Source organism: Ipomoea nil, unplaced genomic scaffold, assembly GCF_001879475.1.
Source record: "Ipomoea nil cultivar Tokyo-kokei standard unplaced genomic scaffold, Asagao_1.1 scaffold3267, whole genome shotgun sequence".
Taxonomy (NCBI): domain Eukaryota; kingdom Viridiplantae; phylum Streptophyta; class Magnoliopsida; order Solanales; family Convolvulaceae; genus Ipomoea; species Ipomoea nil.
The window spans coordinates 253,132-272,517 of record NW_017619695.1 but is presented as its reverse complement, the minus strand read 5'-3'; the positions used below and the strand labels follow the sequence as shown (position 1 = coordinate 272,517).

General features: G+C 35.6%; 2 protein-coding genes across 5 annotated transcripts; one reads left to right on the top strand and one right to left on the bottom strand.

Annotated features, from left to right (window-relative positions):
• The first annotated feature begins 969 nt into the window (after window positions 1–969).
• LOC109169256 (transcription factor TGA2.2-like) lies at window positions 970–7,330 on the top strand. 2 transcript variants are annotated; one of them, XM_019318121.1, is made up of 13 exons: window positions 970–1,159; window positions 1,374–1,508; window positions 1,644–1,741; window positions 2,081–2,160; window positions 2,264–2,494; window positions 3,289–3,333; window positions 3,449–3,508; window positions 3,609–3,686; window positions 3,778–3,829; window positions 4,440–4,711; window positions 4,807–5,028; window positions 6,716–6,858; window positions 6,951–7,330. In XM_019318121.1, exons 2-13 carry the CDS (start codon window positions 1,438–1,440, stop codon window positions 7,045–7,047), a joined length of 1,449 nt encoding a protein of 482 aa, XP_019173666.1. In that variant the 5' UTR covers window positions 970–1,159; window positions 1,374–1,437; the 3' UTR covers window positions 7,048–7,330. The 2 variants fall into 2 exon arrangements, with proteins under 2 accessions (XP_019173666.1, XP_019173665.1); XM_019318120.1 differs by having other exon boundaries at window positions 1,334–1,508.
• A 1,751-nt stretch (window positions 7,331–9,081) lies between these two features.
• On the bottom strand, window positions 9,082–19,277 carry LOC109169255. Of its 3 annotated transcripts, XM_019318118.1 has the most exons (15): window positions 17,956–19,277; window positions 16,373–16,626; window positions 14,436–14,473; window positions 13,910–14,313; window positions 13,733–13,824; window positions 12,689–12,751; window positions 12,517–12,605; window positions 12,350–12,415; window positions 12,020–12,211; window positions 11,678–11,896; window positions 11,517–11,588; window positions 10,961–11,031; window positions 10,813–10,870; window positions 10,177–10,444; window positions 9,082–9,821 (listed from the first exon to the last, which is right to left on the bottom strand). In XM_019318118.1, the coding sequence occupies exons 2-15, from the start codon at window positions 16,431–16,433 to the stop codon at window positions 9,337–9,339; spliced, it is 2,178 nt and encodes a 725-aa protein (XP_019173663.1). In that variant the 5' UTR covers window positions 16,434–16,626; window positions 17,956–19,277; the 3' UTR covers window positions 9,082–9,336. The 3 variants fall into 3 exon arrangements, with proteins under 3 accessions (XP_019173663.1, XP_019173662.1, XP_019173664.1); XM_019318117.1 differs by lacking the exon at window positions 17,956–19,277 and having other exon boundaries at window positions 13,910–14,473; window positions 16,373–16,429; XM_019318119.1 differs by lacking the exons at window positions 16,373–16,626; window positions 17,956–19,277 and having other exon boundaries at window positions 9,084–9,821; window positions 11,678–11,871; window positions 12,019–12,211; window positions 13,910–14,443.
• Between the last annotated feature and the right edge of the window lie 109 nt (window positions 19,278–19,386).

Below are 19,386 nucleotides of genomic sequence, written 5' to 3'. Positions count from 1 at the left end.
ATGACCAAATAACATGATAAACTAACATAAAAGTAATTCTTTTTTAAGTAAATTTCAATTAGTGACATATTTTTTTATTTTTTTAATTCAAAATATACTGTAATATGATGTTGTATTATACGATTATCCACACACATATATTATAAGATATAGTAAGATGGGGTTGCCAAACTTGGGAATAATGGTGAACAAACAATATAATTGACAAGTAGACATTTGTTTATGAGGGAGAAACTGTTATTAAAAAAAAAAATGTTTACACCTCATATCTAAGGTTTACACTTACCCTTATCCTTGAATAGATGTGTTATTGTAATTTTACGTTCTCCAAAGTGCTTGTACAAGAATAATTGGGTACCAATATTAGAATAAATTCATACTATATTCTTCATAAAAATTCGAGCAGACATATTGCGAGTTTGTGACTACTATTGAAGTAGAGTATTACCCTTGTTCCAAAAGTTGAATCCTCAATTCCAAAAGTCCCCACGCCTCGACAAAACAATGTAAATTATGATAACTCAACTGAACACAGAGGCTAGACCTTTGCTTATTGTGCATGCACATGGAGCTCCCTCACTTTGAGAAGTTACTCTCACACTGTTATTGGTGAGACTTAATCCGGATCGGTGTTCTCATACTTTACTCCTATAACCAACTGACCTGTCCATGTGGGCAAGTAGATTATTATCCTTTCACTATGTTTTAGGTTTTTTTTTTTTTTTTCTTGTTTATATGTTTTTTAATTTGTTGGTTTTGCTTTTGTTTTATTTATTTTTTAATCTTTTTGGGTTTTGAAAGTTGAAGCCCCCCTGCAATGACAGATGGTCTGAAACAGGTTTTGCAAGTACCACAAGATCTTCTCTACCATTGGATTGGTCGCAATAAAATCTGAAAATAATAATTGTTACTCCAGAGAAAGGACATAAAAAGAAAAACTCATCTGAATGATCATACAAGCTTTCTTCAGAGAGAGAGAGAGTAGAAAGTGCACAGAAGACCCTATTGTTTGGCGCGCTAGCTCCTGTTTCATTTATATATATATATAAACACTTGACAACAAAGCTTTAGAGCTTTCTTTCTTCTTATCACCAAGTTCTCATTTGCTGGCTAGCTCATCTTCCTCACCTCTCACTTTCATTGAAAACTGTACTGTGAGGTAAACTTTCTGGAAAAAAAATTCATGCAAAATAATATAATACTTTTCTGTTAATACTTTCTACAAAATCATCATTTTGTTTCATTCCCTTAGCTTCTGTTGTGTATAGTATGTGTGTTTGTGTGTATTACTATTCGGTCTATTCCTGCTTTTCTTGAATATTATTAACAACAGAGAGGTGATCTAAATCTGGACTGGTTTGCATGGCTGCCAGTGATCAGAAAGCTGGAAAGACTGGCCATTCACACCGCCGCCTCCACCACCACCACCACCATAACATGCCTTATGCTCTTTTTCACGGCGGCCCAAATCCGGCCACTACAAGCTTCATGTTCCACTCCACACCCAAGTAATATCTCCTACATCTCATCTTCTTCAGCCAGCAGTTCTTGAAAATGGCTGAGAATAATTTAAATTCCAAAAGTTTAGTTTATATACAAATATTCATTGAGTTCTGACATGGTTTTAGTTTGCTTTTGGTTAGTGGTCAAGAAGGATCATCAGCTTTTGATTTTGGGGAGCTGGAAGAAGCTATTGTTCTGCAAGGAGTAAAGATCAACAAAAATGATGAAGTTAAAGATTGTATGCTTTTACTTCTCCTTTTTCTGACGTTTGCAAAGTAAAGTACAGAGGAACAGAGATGGGTAGGGGGGGGGGGGGGGGGGGGAGTTGTTTGAATATGTCCACAAAGGCTTACCATTTCCAATACAGTATAGTAATCATTCTTGGCTCAAGACTTGGATGGCGTGGGGTTTCAAACAAGGAAACCTGGCCTGCTTGCATGATTTACTAACTCCATAACTGCAGAAAAATTAAACCAAAAAAGTGAAAATTTACTCTGGTTCTTGGCCCTTTTTTCAGGTTTATATCAATATTTGATTTGATGATCCTAAGAGATTTTGCTTTTGTGATTCTGTGCAGCTTTATATGCAGATAGACCTGCACCTACTCTGGAAATGTTCCCATCTTGGCCTACTAGATTCCATCCCACCCCTCCTAGGGTATTTCCTTGCTGCACATCCAATGTGATCTTGACAATGATGTTTTCTTAAATTCTGGGAATAATCAAAACATTATTATAACTTCATGTTTTTTTGCATACAGGGAGGGAGTTCAACAAGATCAGGAGGAGAAGACAGTGGTGATTCAGGGTTTGCAAACAGAGCAGAGGGACCAGAATCCTCCATTAGCACAAAGGCTTCAGACCAACACTCCTTTGACCAAAGACAACCTCAGTTTCTACAAACAGAGATGGCAACAAGTGACTCCCCTGTCCCTGCTGGAAATGCCTCACAAGCTGATCAACCACCTCCTAAACACCCCACTCAAGATAAGGTTAGTTTATGTTTTTTCTCTCGAATTTTAGGAATGACAATTTTATCCGAACTCAACAGAACAGGATTCCCATCATTTTTTTTCTCGAAAATGGGGACGGGAAAGAATTCTTTTCTCTACCAATGGGCCTCTATTGCCATTCCTAGGCATACCCCAAAAGCTTTAGGGAAAAAAGTTGGCATCTTTGTTATTGTTGTTGCACCCTCATTGCTCAGTAGTACCATAAAGTTCCTCTTTTTTAAAAAATAAAACAAAAACAAAAACTTGTTGATTCTATCTTTGAGAGGTCACACTCACAATTCACAAATCCCACCAATTGCTCAAACCAAATCAAAGGGTGAGAATTATCTTCCTGCTTTCTGGGTGATTCTCTTCTGTTCATTCTGACATGGTATTAGGAGAAAATGATAGAGAATCTTCACAGCAATTATACTATTTCCCCTTTTTACCTTATAACTGTTGAGAAAAAAAAAATTAAAGGACAAGTCTTTGGTGTATTGTCCTGTGTTAATGAAACTGTCCTTTCTCAAATTCCCACAACTCTTGTTCAACTCCTTGTCTTCTTTCTTGGAATTGGGAAATCCACTCTGATTTGCACATGTAATCTCATTTTTATCAACTCTAATCTCATTATCATTTACTTAAAATATATGAAATGAAATTACTTAATATAATGACTAAGAGGGTAAAATGGTAAATAACATTAAACACAGATATTGGTTAATTATTTTGTTTAATCAGTCTAGACTATTTACATATTATTTTATTTTATTTGATGGGGCTGACTTTTGCAGAGAAAGGGTGCTGCTTCATCCTCTGATAGAAATCTTGATGCTAAGGTGCTGACATTGATATATCTATGCTTATCTCCATATTTCCTATAATTTTAAATTCTTTTATTTATTATTATTATTATTGATGGTTTTTTTTTTTCTTGATCCTTTTTGGTTTCAGACACTGAGGCGTTTAGCTCAGAATAGAGAAGCTGCAAGAAAAAGCAGGCTAAGGAAAAAGGTGTATAAGATCAGATATTAAAGTTGCATTGTTTGAACTGAAATTTTATAAATTTTTTATCTGTAAAGCTAAGGTAAATTGGGTAAATTTGACTGTCCAGGCCTATGTACAGCAACTAGAAACCAGTAGGATACGGCTTGCTCAGCTAGAACAGGAGCTTCAAAGAGCACGGTCCCAGGTTGATTCCCAACCTCGTGGTTGTAATCTTTGAAAACAATGGATTCCATTCCATGGTTTTTACTTTGGTCGTCTTTTGTTGTCATGAACAGGGAATTCTCGTGGGAGGTGGTGCGGGGGCTAGTGCCGGCATCAGCTCTGCAGGTATCGAGTACTGTCAACATTTGTTACATGTTCTTGGTATCTAATACTTATAGATGGTGTAGAAAAAATTATACCAACCGGTTAATGATTATTGTGTTTAGGAGGAACTAAAAGTCATACCTCTGACCTTAAGTAGCAACCTGAAATTGAATTTCCTATGAGTGATTTTTCATGGGTCAAACATAGTAATTATAATCAGTTATGAGATGTTGGACTACATGCAGGGAGGGCATCTCAAGACAAAAAAACTCCTGCATTTGACTGTAACTTTAGTCTTTAGTCTATCTTCTGCTGCCTTTCTCTGATTCTGATGAATAGTCAGCACCAAACCATAGTAAATTTCAAGATATTGGTTTGACCAGAATCTTCATCCATGGCCACTACATGCCATGCACCATTTTTTTTACCACCCCATTGGCTTATCTTTTTAGAGTATTCTGATGAATGCGTCCAAAACATTAGGTTTGGGGCAGACAATTACGTTTTGTACTTTAGCATTAATTATTTCTTGTTTAATGTTTTGAGAATTGAAATTAATATTATTAATGGATATTTTGGTCAAAAACAAAGAGGGAGTTTTTAATTTAAAAAAAAAAAAGTGAATTTTCAGGGGCTGCAATTTTTGACATGGAATATGCAAGATGGTTAGAGGATGATGATAGGCACATGTCTGAACTTAGAACAGCACTGCAGGCCCATTTATCAGATGATGATCTGAGGGTGATTATTGATGGGTACATTGCCCACTACGACAAGATTTTCCGGCTCAAAGGGGTGGCCGCAAGGACTGATGTTTTCCATCTTATCACCGGAATGTGGATGACTCAGGCGGAGCGTTGTTTTCTTTGGATGGGTGGTTTTAGGCCATCCGACCTAATCAAGGTATTAAAGTTTTCATTTTTTAAGGAATTGAAGTTGAGAAGTTTTATGTTGAATGTTTGTAATAACATGATGTTTTTTGATGAGTTGATGATCAGATGCTGTGTGGGCAGTTAGATCCGTTGACAGAACAGCAAGTTATGGGGATATACAGCCTTCAACATTCTACCCAGCAAGCAGAGGAGGCTCTTACCCAGGGTTTGGATCAACTGCAACACTCTTTAGTTGAGACCATTGCTACTGCCTCACTCAATCATGGCATGCATCATATGGCCATTGCTTTGGGCAAGCTCTCAAATCTTGAAGGCTTCATTCGCCAGGTAAAATCATCTACAATCTATTTTTATAATTGTACAATTATTAATCCTCCAACTTCTACTCGGGTAACATTAACTTAGACCATACTATATATACGATCTTTCACAACACATTGTCAATTCAATTGTGAAAAGATCAGACAAGTACACTCCGAGCATCTCATATTCTCAACTGGTTGACCAATTCAAAGAGAGTTAATAGCTTTACTTTGCTGGTAATTAACAGCATGGTGCGTGGTACAATTCTTACTATACCCATTAGGGAATTTATAAATTAAACTAGCCGTTAGACTTGTTCTAGATTTACTTCTTCTACCTAGTCTTTAGATGGGGACTTTTGGAATTAGGGTACAATCTTTTAATTGTGAAAAGATATATAACTATATGTATAACCGCCCTAAGAGGAAAGGCTTCTTTAGGCTTAGCTTTTTATCAACTTGGTTCCCCACTAGGATGGCCTACCTTTAGAGGAAGGGACCCTGGCAGGATATCCTCACAAATCTCTTCAATCTCTGTGGCTGCAAGTCTCTGTCTACAACATACCTTTAAACTTTAAAGGAGAAAAAGTTAGAATGAATTGAAGGCTATATATGAGAGGGCCAAGCAGATCAGAATCCCTCTCTTTTTTATCCCTTTCAATTCATTTTTTCCCATCACCTTTCTCCTTTCCTTCCGGCCTCGATCATGACATTACCAAAAGCTCCAAAAGTATTAATGAAGCTAGATAGGGATGCATGCATGTCAACCAGACATTATGGTACCCTGCCGTATCACTTCTTATTATGTATTACTATACCTGCAAACATCCTCTAATCAAAACAAACTTTAAGGTAGGGACAACATACTTGTCACTCTGAGACTAAAGAAGAATACTTCTGCCTGAAGCAATCCCTTGATGCTATAACGAACTTTACAAAAATGACCCCAATCATGGAGATACCTTTATCTTTCTATGTGTTATTTTCAATGAAAGCTATGGAATCCCAACATAGATCCCTCAACCAAAGGTGGCAAAACATAGGGCAAACCCCAGCCAAATTGGTTAGGTCCCAAATTCAACAACCACTGGCCTAGGAGCGACCTATTAGCTTTCTTGATTTGAATTCGTCAAATATGGGGAACCCAATAAAGTTTACCTCCTTGTAGACCTTTGCTGGCTAGGGTCACTCTCAAGTAATTAGCAGATTATGGATTGGTTATTAGGCAATTCTTTGTGTGCTCATAGGTTACTTTTGAGACAATTTAGTACTAATTTAGTTTTGTTTTGGCGTAATATATTCAATTCTATGCTAGAGTACAAAACCTGCAGCTAGCTGCATAGTTTAATATAGCAGACATTATTATCACGGTACAGTTTTCATGTCCACTACTGTTGTTTTTAGTAGAAGTGAATTTTGGTTGTATTGAAAGCGATGTCTGTGAAAATATGAGCCCTTGCTAGACATATCAAGCCAAAAAGAAATAATATCGCTATAGGGATCATGTGAACAGACTAGTTAAAGATTGGACGCAGCCTTAATATTAAATGATTGGAAGAGTCCAATGTTTTCATATATGACAATATAATGTTGTGTGTTTTAGCTCCTTTGGATGTTTTTTGACAGGGACTACCTAGTATGGCCACCAGGGGGCCCTCGTTCTGCTAAAATTTGACTTCATCATCATCTGATGAAATAGTGTGTTCTTGCAGGCTGATAACTTAAGACAACAAACCCTTCATCAGTTGTGCCGGATACTGACGGTTAGACAAGCGGTGAGGTGTTTCTTGGTGATTGGAGAGTATTATGGCCGGCTTCGGGCTCTCAGCTCCCTTTGGATATCTCGTCCACGAGAGTAAGAGCAACCCCAACACGGATTTTTTTACTGGTTCTTGGGTTTAGGGTTTTCTTGATGACTGATTTTAGTACGTTCAATGTTTTGTTTAGGACAACGTTGGTGGTTGACAATAATGGCGCTTGCCAAGCAACTATGGAGCTACAAATGGTGCAAAACTCTCATCAGAACCAATTCGCAAACTTCTGATCTGATATGATGATCATTGTAAAACCAGCTGATCTGATCTGATAGGTAAACCTTAAAATCATCAAATTATCAAATCAAATCCCATGGCTTCCCGCTGTGCATTGGTCGCGTACTTTATTAGGTGAAATTAATATAGGAATTTCTTTTGATTCTCGACCTCTTAGTAGCTAGTCATTTCACCATCTTGTACATATGAACCAATTTTATGTGCACGAGGAAGCTATGTAAAACTAAAAAGCTGAGACCGAAGCAATGTAAAATGCAAGATATTATTAATATATTATTACATATATACCGTCTAATTTTGGTTTTAACTTTGAGTGTTGACTCTGGGCGTGATGTTAACCTGAGTTGTGACAGTTATAATATGATGATGAAGTGGTTGTGAAAATTATTTTAAGGCACAAAGGACACAGGTCGGGATCGGAAATGAGTAGAAAATATATATATGTCCACAGTATGCAGTTGTCTTCTTTCAAGTTGGAATGTATGCACAATATATATATTCGGACAAAAAAACAAAAGAAAAACTGCTAGCTCTTGATGTGCATGAAGAGACGGCCATCTCATTAATTAATTTAATTTGTTGTTTACTCAAAACCTAATTCATGCATTATATTCTTGAGTAGAAGGTAGACTTTCAATATATATATATAATATTGTTCAAATGCATCCACCTGTTCCTGTTCCTGTGAGATTCTCCGGAAATGTATAAAAGTTACCACACGAATGCACACGAGATAAATTGTGTGAATTTTCAGTTGGATGAATTGTACATAATTTAGTATTTGTGTATTCTTATAACAGGTTCTGTGCATTTTCGAAAGGTCTTATGAAACTCGCAGGAAGATGTGATCACATTTGATTATTACTCTGTATATATAATCATAACATTAACATTAATGGAACTAAGAACTCTTGTATTAATGCAAAAATTGCGACTCACACCTATCGGATGGTATGAATGGGCTTTGTTGGAGTTCCTATTCTTGGGTCACTTTATGTTCATTGAATTTGGTCAATTGGGTTAGACTTAATTATTTTAAAAGGATAAATTAAAGCTGGTCGGTCGTCTTGTGAATCATACTCATAAAGCAACGAGTTGAAAACATTATTGTTGCTTTATTTAAGTTAAACAAATGGTGAGCTTTTCCTATGTGTTTCAGTTAAGATTTTGTACAACCAATTAACTAAGAAGCTTCTGTTCATGATTATCCACATTCTTAACGTTAGATTTGTCGGGAAAAAAAATACACAAAAATTATTATATACTTTACGACAAAATGCTTTAAATGCCATTATAAGCTAGCAAACTTATTGGGTGTTATTAGATAGCATTAAACATCATTATCATTTATATATCAACATGCTTTAATTGTATTTTGATACTAATCTTTTACTGGCATCAAGCTAGCCCGCCGACTCGATGCCCACCAATGTTTAATACCATTGATCTGACACTGACCACTAAGGTTACAATTTTAAATAGTTTTATATTTCATAAATTGAAAACTAATTACAATTAAACATGCATGTTCTCTAACATTTTAATGAAAACTGAAATTTTGTAAAACCTTTTATAAAAAATTAGAAGAAAAAATATATTTTCTTGAACTATATAGAGCTATAGATTTTTTCTATACAAGGGACGGGATCGAAAATAAATCCTGGACTGCAGCAACGACACCCACAAGTTTAATTTCATGACAAAATATTTAGGTGATGTTGTGTTAGCACTTGAACGTAAATATAATTTGATTGATCATACATGCACTACAACATCCCATGCCGTAAAGTGGGATGAAAATTATATATTGTAATCCATATTCAGTTTTAAATCATTAAGTAAAGAAAAATACTAAACTAATTTTTTTTTATCAAATGTTGCGTGTGATCTGAGTTGTGACATGAGATGAGTGTTCATTGGCTATCAATAAATAATCCAAGTCACCGCGAGTGACAGGTAAGGAAAATACAGGTTTTATAACTGGATAATGGAAAAGTATGCGAAAATAGCAGAGATATATGTATATATATTTCAAGAAAATGTCTTCTCATTTAAATCCAAATAGAATTCCAAACTTCAATTCCATAGAGAAAAATAAACTGACTGATTAGTCATTTACCTGGATGTCACAAAAAGTTTTTCTTTAACATAGTTACGTTGAGGTGTCCATTTTTTAAAATGGAAATTATTTATATGGGCTCAACCCGATACTTGATGTTTATGGGATAAATGCATGCATGCATGTAAAATAGCGAATTGAAGCCAGAATTAGTTCAGATGGATCACAGCGGAGCTTTCTCAGTGGCAACAACGCTCACAGTATTGCTCAGTTCCTTAATAGCAGGGTCCTCAGAGATCGGCACTTCATGAAGCTCACTTTCCCTTGCTAAAACATCATCCACTTCTTCCTCCTCTGCTGCTTTGTTTTTCAACCTCCCACAACATTCTGCTGATGATGGAACAATCATGATGCCACTGGTAGTAGTAGTAGGAGTGCTTCCGTTTTCACCCCTCCTCCTTGAACTTGAACTTAAACTACTACTTCTCTTCGAATTTCCTATTGCTTTGGGGGCATGGAGGACCTCTACCTCACTCACCGATTTCTTTCTCTTCACCCTACCCGAGCCCGAGGATGAATCATCTTTCAATGATGCTACTGAGGATGAACGCTTTAAGTGCACCCTTGAACCAGATGAATCTCCTGTCTGAACCCCACTGCCTGAGGAAGAAGCTGCAGCTTTACCAGCATTCGAAGCACCACTTTTTGCTGTATGTAAATCAAAACAAGAGCACTAAGAAGACATCAACAAATGAATAAAAAGGTGTCTCTGGAAAATTAATTTAATTTTGGCGATCTAAAAATAACAAGCATAAAATTCAACTCAAAAAAAGGAATGATAAAACACAAAGATCAAATCAGTAAAGCTCATCATCCAAATTCTTCATCAGATTTGGACTCAAAAAAATCCAAGCAAATTTTCATTTTTCATTTTAATACTCTTGTATAACCCAGAAAGACATTGTTTAGAAGCTTTAATCATGAACTCCAATACTACAATAGTCAATAGATGAAAGGGAAGCAGAACAATATGCATGAAAGAAGGGGAAGCAGTAGAATAAACCTTTATATCTGTGGCAAGATTTACGCCGGGTTGCCTTTTTGTGGCAGCCAACACTGAAATTCCTTCGAAATCTACTCAATGCAGACTTCATATCTTTTTCGCGTGGAGGGGAGAAAAGGACTTCTTTCAACTCGGGCTCACTGAAGCAACTCTTTCCTGTACTTTCATATTCCTTGTATCTAACAAGAGTACGATTGACAAAAGCTTTTGTCTTTCCTTCTACTACTTTACTAGCAGCTTTTCTTGAGGAATTACCACCTCTGCTAGCCTGCATATATCTTTTATTATTATTATTATTGAAATGAACTCTTTGATATAAAGAAAATGATGCATCTAGAACTACAGCCTCTCTGTTAGAGGGGAGCTAAATAGAACTGCAGATTTGCATCAACATAAGGTATTTTCCCATTTACGCCAGCTCCCTCCCCCCACAGGTTGCTAAAGGTTAAGTATTGCCCATTTTGCATACCGACTGAGGAAACAGAATAGGAGCAGAGTAAACGCCACCATAAATTGAAAATTATGGAAGACCATCAATTTAAAAGCATGGAAAAAGAGAACCCTAAATGCCCCATAGCTAGTTACTCCATATATCTTCAATTACATTATTACAGAGAAGAAATCAATATCAATTACCATCAGCTTTTTGTATGCCGTGATGAGAAGTAGATTCATTGCTACCTGCTCAACGTTCCTGCAAAACAGACTTGCTCATTACAATATGAACACCATAATATCCAGGCACTGTTATCAAATACGATCCATTCACAAAAGTAGACTGTACTTTTTCTCCTCTTGACTTTCACGCTGAATGGCTTCATCAATTTGGCTCAAGAGTTTTGCCTTCTTTATACCCTAATGGATATTTTCAGGTTTAAAATCAATAGAAATTCTACTAATCAAAAAATAAAATAAATAGTTATTCCATGAGAGATGACAAGGAACACAATTCCCAGAGAGATGAAAAGTAATGCAATTCATTAAAACTTTAAATCCAGCAAATAGAAAAATGGACTAAATAAAGATTCAGACAATTTTTTAATCACCGTAACCACCACTCTAGAGTTAGGTAAAATCACCACCAATGTACTGATTATAACAGCATCAACATAAATTATTCATCTTCATTGACCTAAATCAATCATCAAACTTTATCCAACTTCCATTTTGGAATACACAGACAGTTTTGTTTTTCAGTTGGTCTTGTATGGGCAAAGCTAAGATCCCAAATCCTGAAGTATCAGAATTTACAAGTCCTAGAAGGTCAAGAAAGGAGATAAAAACCCCACTAATCATAAGAGTTTTGCTTTGGAGATATGTGAAATGTGAAAGGAATTGACCTGTTTATCCAGCTCAACTTTAAGTTCCATAGTTTCTTGATCAACAGATTTTTCCTCCAAGGGTGGGCAAGGCTGTTAAAATTATGCCATATATATAAGAAAAGATAGCATAAAAGCCATATGTGATGGAATAAAAAAAAAAATTAAACATCATTAAGTACCATGGAATCCAGAGGTATGCCAATGCTCTGTAGCTCCATTCGTATTTTATCATCAAGTGGAAGCATTTGATACTGGGAACTGCAGGATGATATATCAGATGTGCCCAGCTTTGAAGAAAATTTTGAACCAGAATCCTCTTTGGAAATCTCAGGAAAATCTCCTCTAGCTGGAAACGGCAAGCAACCATTTGATGAGCTTTCATTGCAATTATCTGGAGCCTGCAAATCCACTCCCAACTCAACTTCAGTTAATACTCCGTTGCAATTATTTGGATCATTCGCCATAACATCAAGTGAACCATGGTCAGGGGTATCATTTGTGCACTGAAAGGAAATACTTACTTCATTCTGATTGTACAAGTCTTCAACTTCATCTTCATCAATCAGAGCTGAAAGAACTCTCTGGGTTAATGAGGGAACTCTGTCCAATCTACTCATACTTTGGGCTCCTTGAAATAAAGGATCAGAGTCAACTGAAACTTGTCCTTTGTCATTTTCGTGTTTTTTACTATCTGCTTCTTTTTCCTTGAGACCCTGTAACAGCAAAAGTCAGATCATGATTAGAAGCCAGGAAAATGATTGACTAGATTTCATCTTATTTTTTCTCAGCATTGGTTATTAACAAAACCAGAGATTTGCATCAAAATGAAACAAAAAGAAATACAAACACACCAGTGTTGCATTTTCATCTACCAACATTTCGGACGGCCACTCCCCGAATTTGAATGAAACATTCATCTGTCGAAAAGTAAAAAATTGCAAAAGGTGGAACTAAAAAAATCATCCTGGAAATTGTATAAGCAACATATCTATGAAATATAATAATATAAAGTATATACTTGTTTATTCAGAAAATCTAAGTCCTCTGGACTGACAGAAGCAAAGATATTTTCCATTTTACTCCAATATGGGCTAGCAGAGGCAACTCCTGCAGATAGAAAGTAACACTATTATAACAGTCATCAAAATAGTTATAAGAGAATGTATGGAAATAGAAGTTCTGGTGCATACTTTTGGCAACATGAACCGAGTTTGCAACTGCTACCAGCTGTTTATGATCAATGCCTGATGCACCTGAATAGTTAACTTATGTATGTCATCATGACCGCTAAAAACCATGTACAAACTCATTTCTTAATAGTGAAACGATAAATAGGAAGGTCTATAAAATGAACTGCACGATAATAACAAAATATGGCAGACTATCTCATGCTCTCTAAGAGCTGCAGCAAATGCAAAGAAGAATAAATGTGGGGACTGAATCCAAAAGACAAAAATTAAATGTGCATTAATGTGACAAGATTCATTGAGAAGGTAGAGTTAAAATAGGTTTGTCAGTTCTGCTACTTCGCATAAATCCACTCAATTACAAGCCATGAGGCATCATTAGCTAAATTAAACTTTAATTTGCACAAACTACATGTCATCAAACTCACTAAAACAATTATTGGTTCTGCTAATGAAGGCAGTTCCACCACAGAGCTGTTTCAAGAGCACTAAATTCTATATCCACAAGGCAGTTATGGTACTTCACACAAATTCACTCAATTACAAGCCATGATACATCATTAGCTAATTGTAACTTCGTCATCAAACTCACTAAAACTAATTTTGGTCCTGCTAATGAAGGCAGTTCCACTATAAATCTATTTCAAGAGCAATAAATTCTGGATCCACAAGTATTCAAGATTCAGTCACAATAGCTGTCCATCTTAGCTTTTACACCCAGCTCACTCACCCCCAGCAAAAAGAAAATAAGGAATTATCCAAGTGCATTATAGCTTAGTTTACCATGTTCTTGAGCATATTCTCAAATGTAGATAGTTTACTGCTTTTATTTTCTTTGTTTTTTATTAAGTAAAAGTAACAGTAAGTACTCTATCTAGAAAGTCATTGCCCAATGAGTCTTTAAGCCATTTTCAAGTTTGTGTTGTTCATCATATAATTTTGCTACAACTGGCACAGATCTTTAACAACACTCCATATACTTTTGCATTTGAGTATGCATGACTAGCTATACCTTTATCATAGCAACACTCTTATAACTAGCTATACCTTTCAAATTTAGAGAACTGTCAACTGGACTCTGCCCAGCTTGAATAGTAACGCTATGACGCCTCAGCTTTGGAGGTGTATTATCACACTTCCTGAAATTACATTGAGATATTTAGCAAAAGTGTAAATAGAAAGATTACATAAAGAACTTATAAGAATCTGAATTTTCACTCTGACCTTGTGCTATGATATTGCCTCTTTGTGGTTAAGTGCTCTGTTTTCTCATTCAATATAGTTTCAGCTGTCATAGTTGAGGAGGAAAACATTTCTTGTCCTTGAACATCATATTCAGCTTCTACCTTAGAATGTAATATCTTCTGTGAAGGCCATACCGATGTTTTAACTTTGTAGCCAGCATTTACAGCACCATTAACATTTGATGGAACAACTATAGATGGATCATGAGCCCCACAAATATTTGTTCTTGGACTGTCCTCAGATGTTAGACAACCTTGAGATGACAATGAAGTCACATTCTTTTCCAAGACACGGGAATTTGTAAGTATTCCCCCTGTGCTTGATGTTGTAGAGGAGATGAGCCTGTGGTCCATGTTATCAGCAAACAACTTCATAGATTCTGGAAATTTTTTATCTTTTTCAGATTCCAAAATCAAATTTTGGCTTCCATTTGTTTCTGCAAGAACCTGAGATAAAGATTGAATAACTGCAGGTGGATTCACCATCTCATACCACTTTACAGAATTACAGAACTTGCTCTTTGGATCCTCTTCAGCTTTGCACCTGGTGAAGATTCACAAAAAATTCATGAGAAACAACAAAATCAATATCACACCTACATATAATAGAAATTAGGTATTTTCATTTGTTGAAATTGAGGGATTAAAAGGTCCAGCGGGTGGCAAATAGCCACCACCTGCCAATTAGGCTGAAGCAGAATATGTAAGAAACCAAAGAAAGAGGGAATAGAGGGCAGATATTAAGGAACCATAGATATGAAAGTTGTGCCTAAGCAAATAAAATCAATCAAGTTTTACAGGGGCATCGGATGAAAATGGTTCATCAAAATTAGCTTCTTGTATAACAATTAGACAGAAATTCTTAAAATTTCATCACAAGCTAAAGCTTTAAAGCTGGTGGTTGTCAATTTAATAACACATTTCAAATTGGCCAGACGATGGTGTATGATTTTCTTATAAACCATTTACATATTAAACAAGGAATTAACCAATAGATCCTACATGATGCTTCAAATTCATGACCTTCCTCAATAAGGATCAAAATTCCTTTCCAGAAAAGGCCTCTTTAATTGAAAACGGTCTCCATATACCTAGATAGTATGAAGCCTTTAATATGTGCCTCTATTAAGATTTAAGAAAAAAGAAAATTATAGGGCATTGAAGTACAACAATAAGAATGAAAATGAAAATTAAGACTTGAAATGATTCCCATAACTAGACTGCACATGGATGATTAGAGGGAGGGATCTAGGAATTAAGAATAATGAATTGAAGAGAAACACTCACTTCTTTTGGAGAACAAAAAATCTTGATCCTGTCAAACCCCTAGCTACTCCACAGACTCTATATCCAAAGCAGGTTGTGCATCTACTGGCTTTTCAATTAACGGCAGGAGAAGAAACCCTAAAATGTGTACCGAAAACGGCGAAAAGACTATGAATTTATAGGGTGTAATTGGCGCTCAAAAGAATTTTTCTAATTCTCGAAAAAGATAAATAATAATGGGAGAATCAACTCTGCAGATTTTTGTGGAGCGCCAATAAAATCAACTTTGTAATTCCATTTTAGGAAATTTTAATTATGAACGAACCCTTACTAAAATAAAATCATTTCATTCATACTTATCCAACCAGAAATGAAAGAAAAACCTTTTGATACAGAAATATATTGTATTCAACTAAAGATTAATTTTTTCAATTAAACTTAATCAGCTAAAAATTAAAAATAAATGGACTAAATAAATTTCTAGGACATTTTAAAATTTCTGCACTTAATCTTCTCTTACTTATTTGAAATTTATGACATCAACATTTTCTATTGAAATAAAATTGAAAAACACTCATTGTCAAATTAAAGATTCGTTTTGAACTCCAGAAAAGCAAGAAACTTAATTTTCACATCATGTATATGTGTACTTATCACAGTATCTAATCTCTCTAACCACTAATAAAACTAACATGCACTTATATTCAAAATACAAGTATAGGCCACCAGAGTGAAGGGAGGACAAGTCATGACCATCCATTAGGTATATAAATTAATTAACTACTACCCTGTATGCATTTCAGTGTAGAACATAAGGCAATATAGCAGTGAAAATGAAACTTTTGGAGCAGCAATCTTGATCTTGTATATATGATCATTGGCAATCACCTATAGTAAGTAAACTTATGGTTTCAGTAATATTGCTGGGAGGCACACTTTGTAGGGGAACAACTGTATTTTTTTGTGAAACATTGTCTTTTTATAAGAGAGTGAAGGTCTGCATTTTATGCATCAGAACTAAGATGCAAAGAGAAACTTCATAGAAAACTTGATAGTGATTATTCATTTAAATTACCCTGACTCAGATAAGTATATTTATATGAAAGACATGTTACTTCGGTAAAGATGAAAAGTCTCTCTCAAACTAAGAAATAGTCTAAATACAAAGGAAAAGTACCTGAAAGGCTGAAACCATGATCATCTAGCAACTTTGAGAGAGTGCTAGGCTTCAGCTGCATAGCTTGTTTCACATGTTGACAGATTTATGGCTCTGTTATCAGTTCCCCTCTTTTTTTCTATTCCACCCTTAACCACCATAAGGTAGTACACTAGTACCACAATCTTTTCTTCTCTTTGGATAGAACCCTTATTACCATCGTTAAGTATTTTAATCCACATTTTAATGGTTAAATGCTTAACAGAAGACAGCACCTGCCAGAAAAATTTCATAAAAATGGATTACAACAATATGATATTAGTGTTTGGCAATGATATGAGAATCAGGAAAAATAACATGAAACAGGCATTTTCCCATTTATATGTCACAAAGGTATAATGTGAACACATTTAAATGTAGTTCAGATGCATACAAACACACAAGATAAATAATCTGCTTGTAACACAGACATCATACTTGGCCGGATGTCAAAATTGTTTTACTTTACACTGAAATATTAGAAATTACAAGGCTATGAACTTATCCCAGAATAACATACTATATAATTGAACTCCACCAAGCTTAATCCTATCTAGTAGGGGTTGCCTTTTATCCAAGTATATCCATTACATAGAGATGTTACTAAGTTTTATGACGTGCTTAACTACCTCAACTACCATCCTGTATCATGACTTTGGAGCTGGGATTGGCTAAATTGAGAACAATTTAGTCAAGAAACTACATATTCAAATACAAACATATATTTAACGAGTACACGCACATATTATTAGTAAAAATTAAACTAAAATACATATACATGAGAAATGTTATTTTAAAACAGAGCTATGTGAATTACTTACAAAATAATAAAAATAAAAGAAAATAGAACTCTGTTAATTGTTAGATCTTTTAAAACAAGAACTGTGCTGAAACCCTGGAATTATCTATGCATGCATCAACCTGAAGGTATAAACAGCTGTGTTTTCAAAGCAATTCCCTACATTTCACCCTGTCTTATGTGTTTGATGGACATTACAATATATACTTTCCTATCTTCAGTAATTTTCCTATGGAGGATCCAAAATAAGATAGGAGATTGATATATAGTATATTTTTACTACTCTCATCTTCAAGCTTAGTCATACTTGTCTAGTTACAAATGTAGTGTCTCAATACCTCTACCCCATCCCCACAAAGATGGGATATTGATCCATTTTGCTTCTTAAATCTTTGAACATAGTCATACTTATCTAATGCACAAATAAATTGTCCCACCATTTTTGCCCTATTCCCGAGTCCTAAGATGATGTACCAAATTATCAGTTCTACACAAGTAAAAGCAGATCAATTCACTTCCTAAGATGCCAAGAATAATAATTTCTCACTCTGTTCAGAAAACCAAGGATAACTGATTGATCCAAGGGAAATTAAAAGTAAATAATTAGAAAGGAAATAACTTTTTGGCTTCTCCTTATATGAGCAAAGTTCACAATTTTGGTCCACAAAGAATTTGACTGAAAAATAATTATACCATTTGAACTCTTCAAATATAGCCAGGTAATCAAGCAAAGGGATCATTGAAGGGATTTAAAATATTACCAGACCTTTCTTATGAAATATTGGAAACTCTGTTTGAAAATTTTCAGCTCTCCAGTAATCAAGGATAGGCCAATTTTAGATGTGCATATCCAATATTATAATCATTGGAAGTGATATCAAGATGAACCTCTAATCCTTTCCACAGCTCAGAAGAGCACAAGCTTCTCCCATTACCCATCTGATAGCATCCAAAAAAGAAATTGTGCCAGCAGAGAGAAGCAGTCTGACAACAGTATGGAGATAGAGGTAGTCTGACAACAATATAGAACTCCATCTGGTAGCATCATTCTCAGAACTGGATGTAACACACCTAAATCCTTCACAATCGTTTCAGGGTCGGATCAAGTCACAGAACACACATGATCATCTCAGATGATATACACAGCAAAAGATCCGAGACACCTTTTAAGAAATAAGACTGAATGAAGTAACAAGTTTCAAAGCAACCGTTTCGCCAATTATTTTAAGTAACCTAATAAATGCAGTTATCTGAAATATCCACTACAAGAAAGAAAATTCACTGCATTGTCAAAGTATATCCCTCTTTTGAATGTAGTCATCAAACAGAGCATAAGATTTCAGATAAAGAACTAAATCTCCAGCTCATGCCTCCTTATTGCCTTCAAATTCCACCACCTCTAGCAATAAGTAACAGAAGATATCACAAAATTCACACTAGGTAGTTAAGCAGGCAATTACTCCCTTAGCATTCAAGGAATTTGGGGAAAAAATGTGAACACCGAAAGGCAAACAAAGCTAAGAGCAAATTCAAGTTAGTATGGAAACCAATTTGCTCCAATTCTTAATGCTGCATGTCCACCACATGAGCAGGGGCACCCAAGAGGCCAAGAGGTCTCTACTGCTTCCACGGCCACCGGAATCCATGGCCACTTCCTCCTCCAACTCCGCCACCACATGAGCAGACGTGACAGGAGCTGATTATCACCAAAGTCCACAGCGAAAAGAACCAAAACGAAATCCATCAGAACATCACCTTACTCTCCTAGCAAACCAAACGCTCGAAAACCCCTAAATTGCCTACTTCTGTAAGCATTATAATCTCATCTTCTAACAGCTGCTACACCAAAATTCCAAGCTCCGACTCCATGATTAAGTGTGTAGTGCGTGTTGCGAGGATATAGAGGGAGATCGCGTGAAAGAGATTTGAACGGAGAAATTGAAGACAGGAAGAAGACGAGAGCGGATGGGCGATTATGGCTGCCAAGCTAGCATTCACTGTTTGTTGTCTTAGCACGAGATCAACGCGCAAAGGTGATAATATTATCTCCATCTAATCTCATGAATCTCATTCCATTAATAAGATTAGGGAAAGGGTTCAATAGGCCCTACCTCAACTTTCAAAAAATGTAATTAAATATATAAACTTACGATTTTAATTCATCTCACCCCTTTAAGTTGATTATCTCTCATCTCTC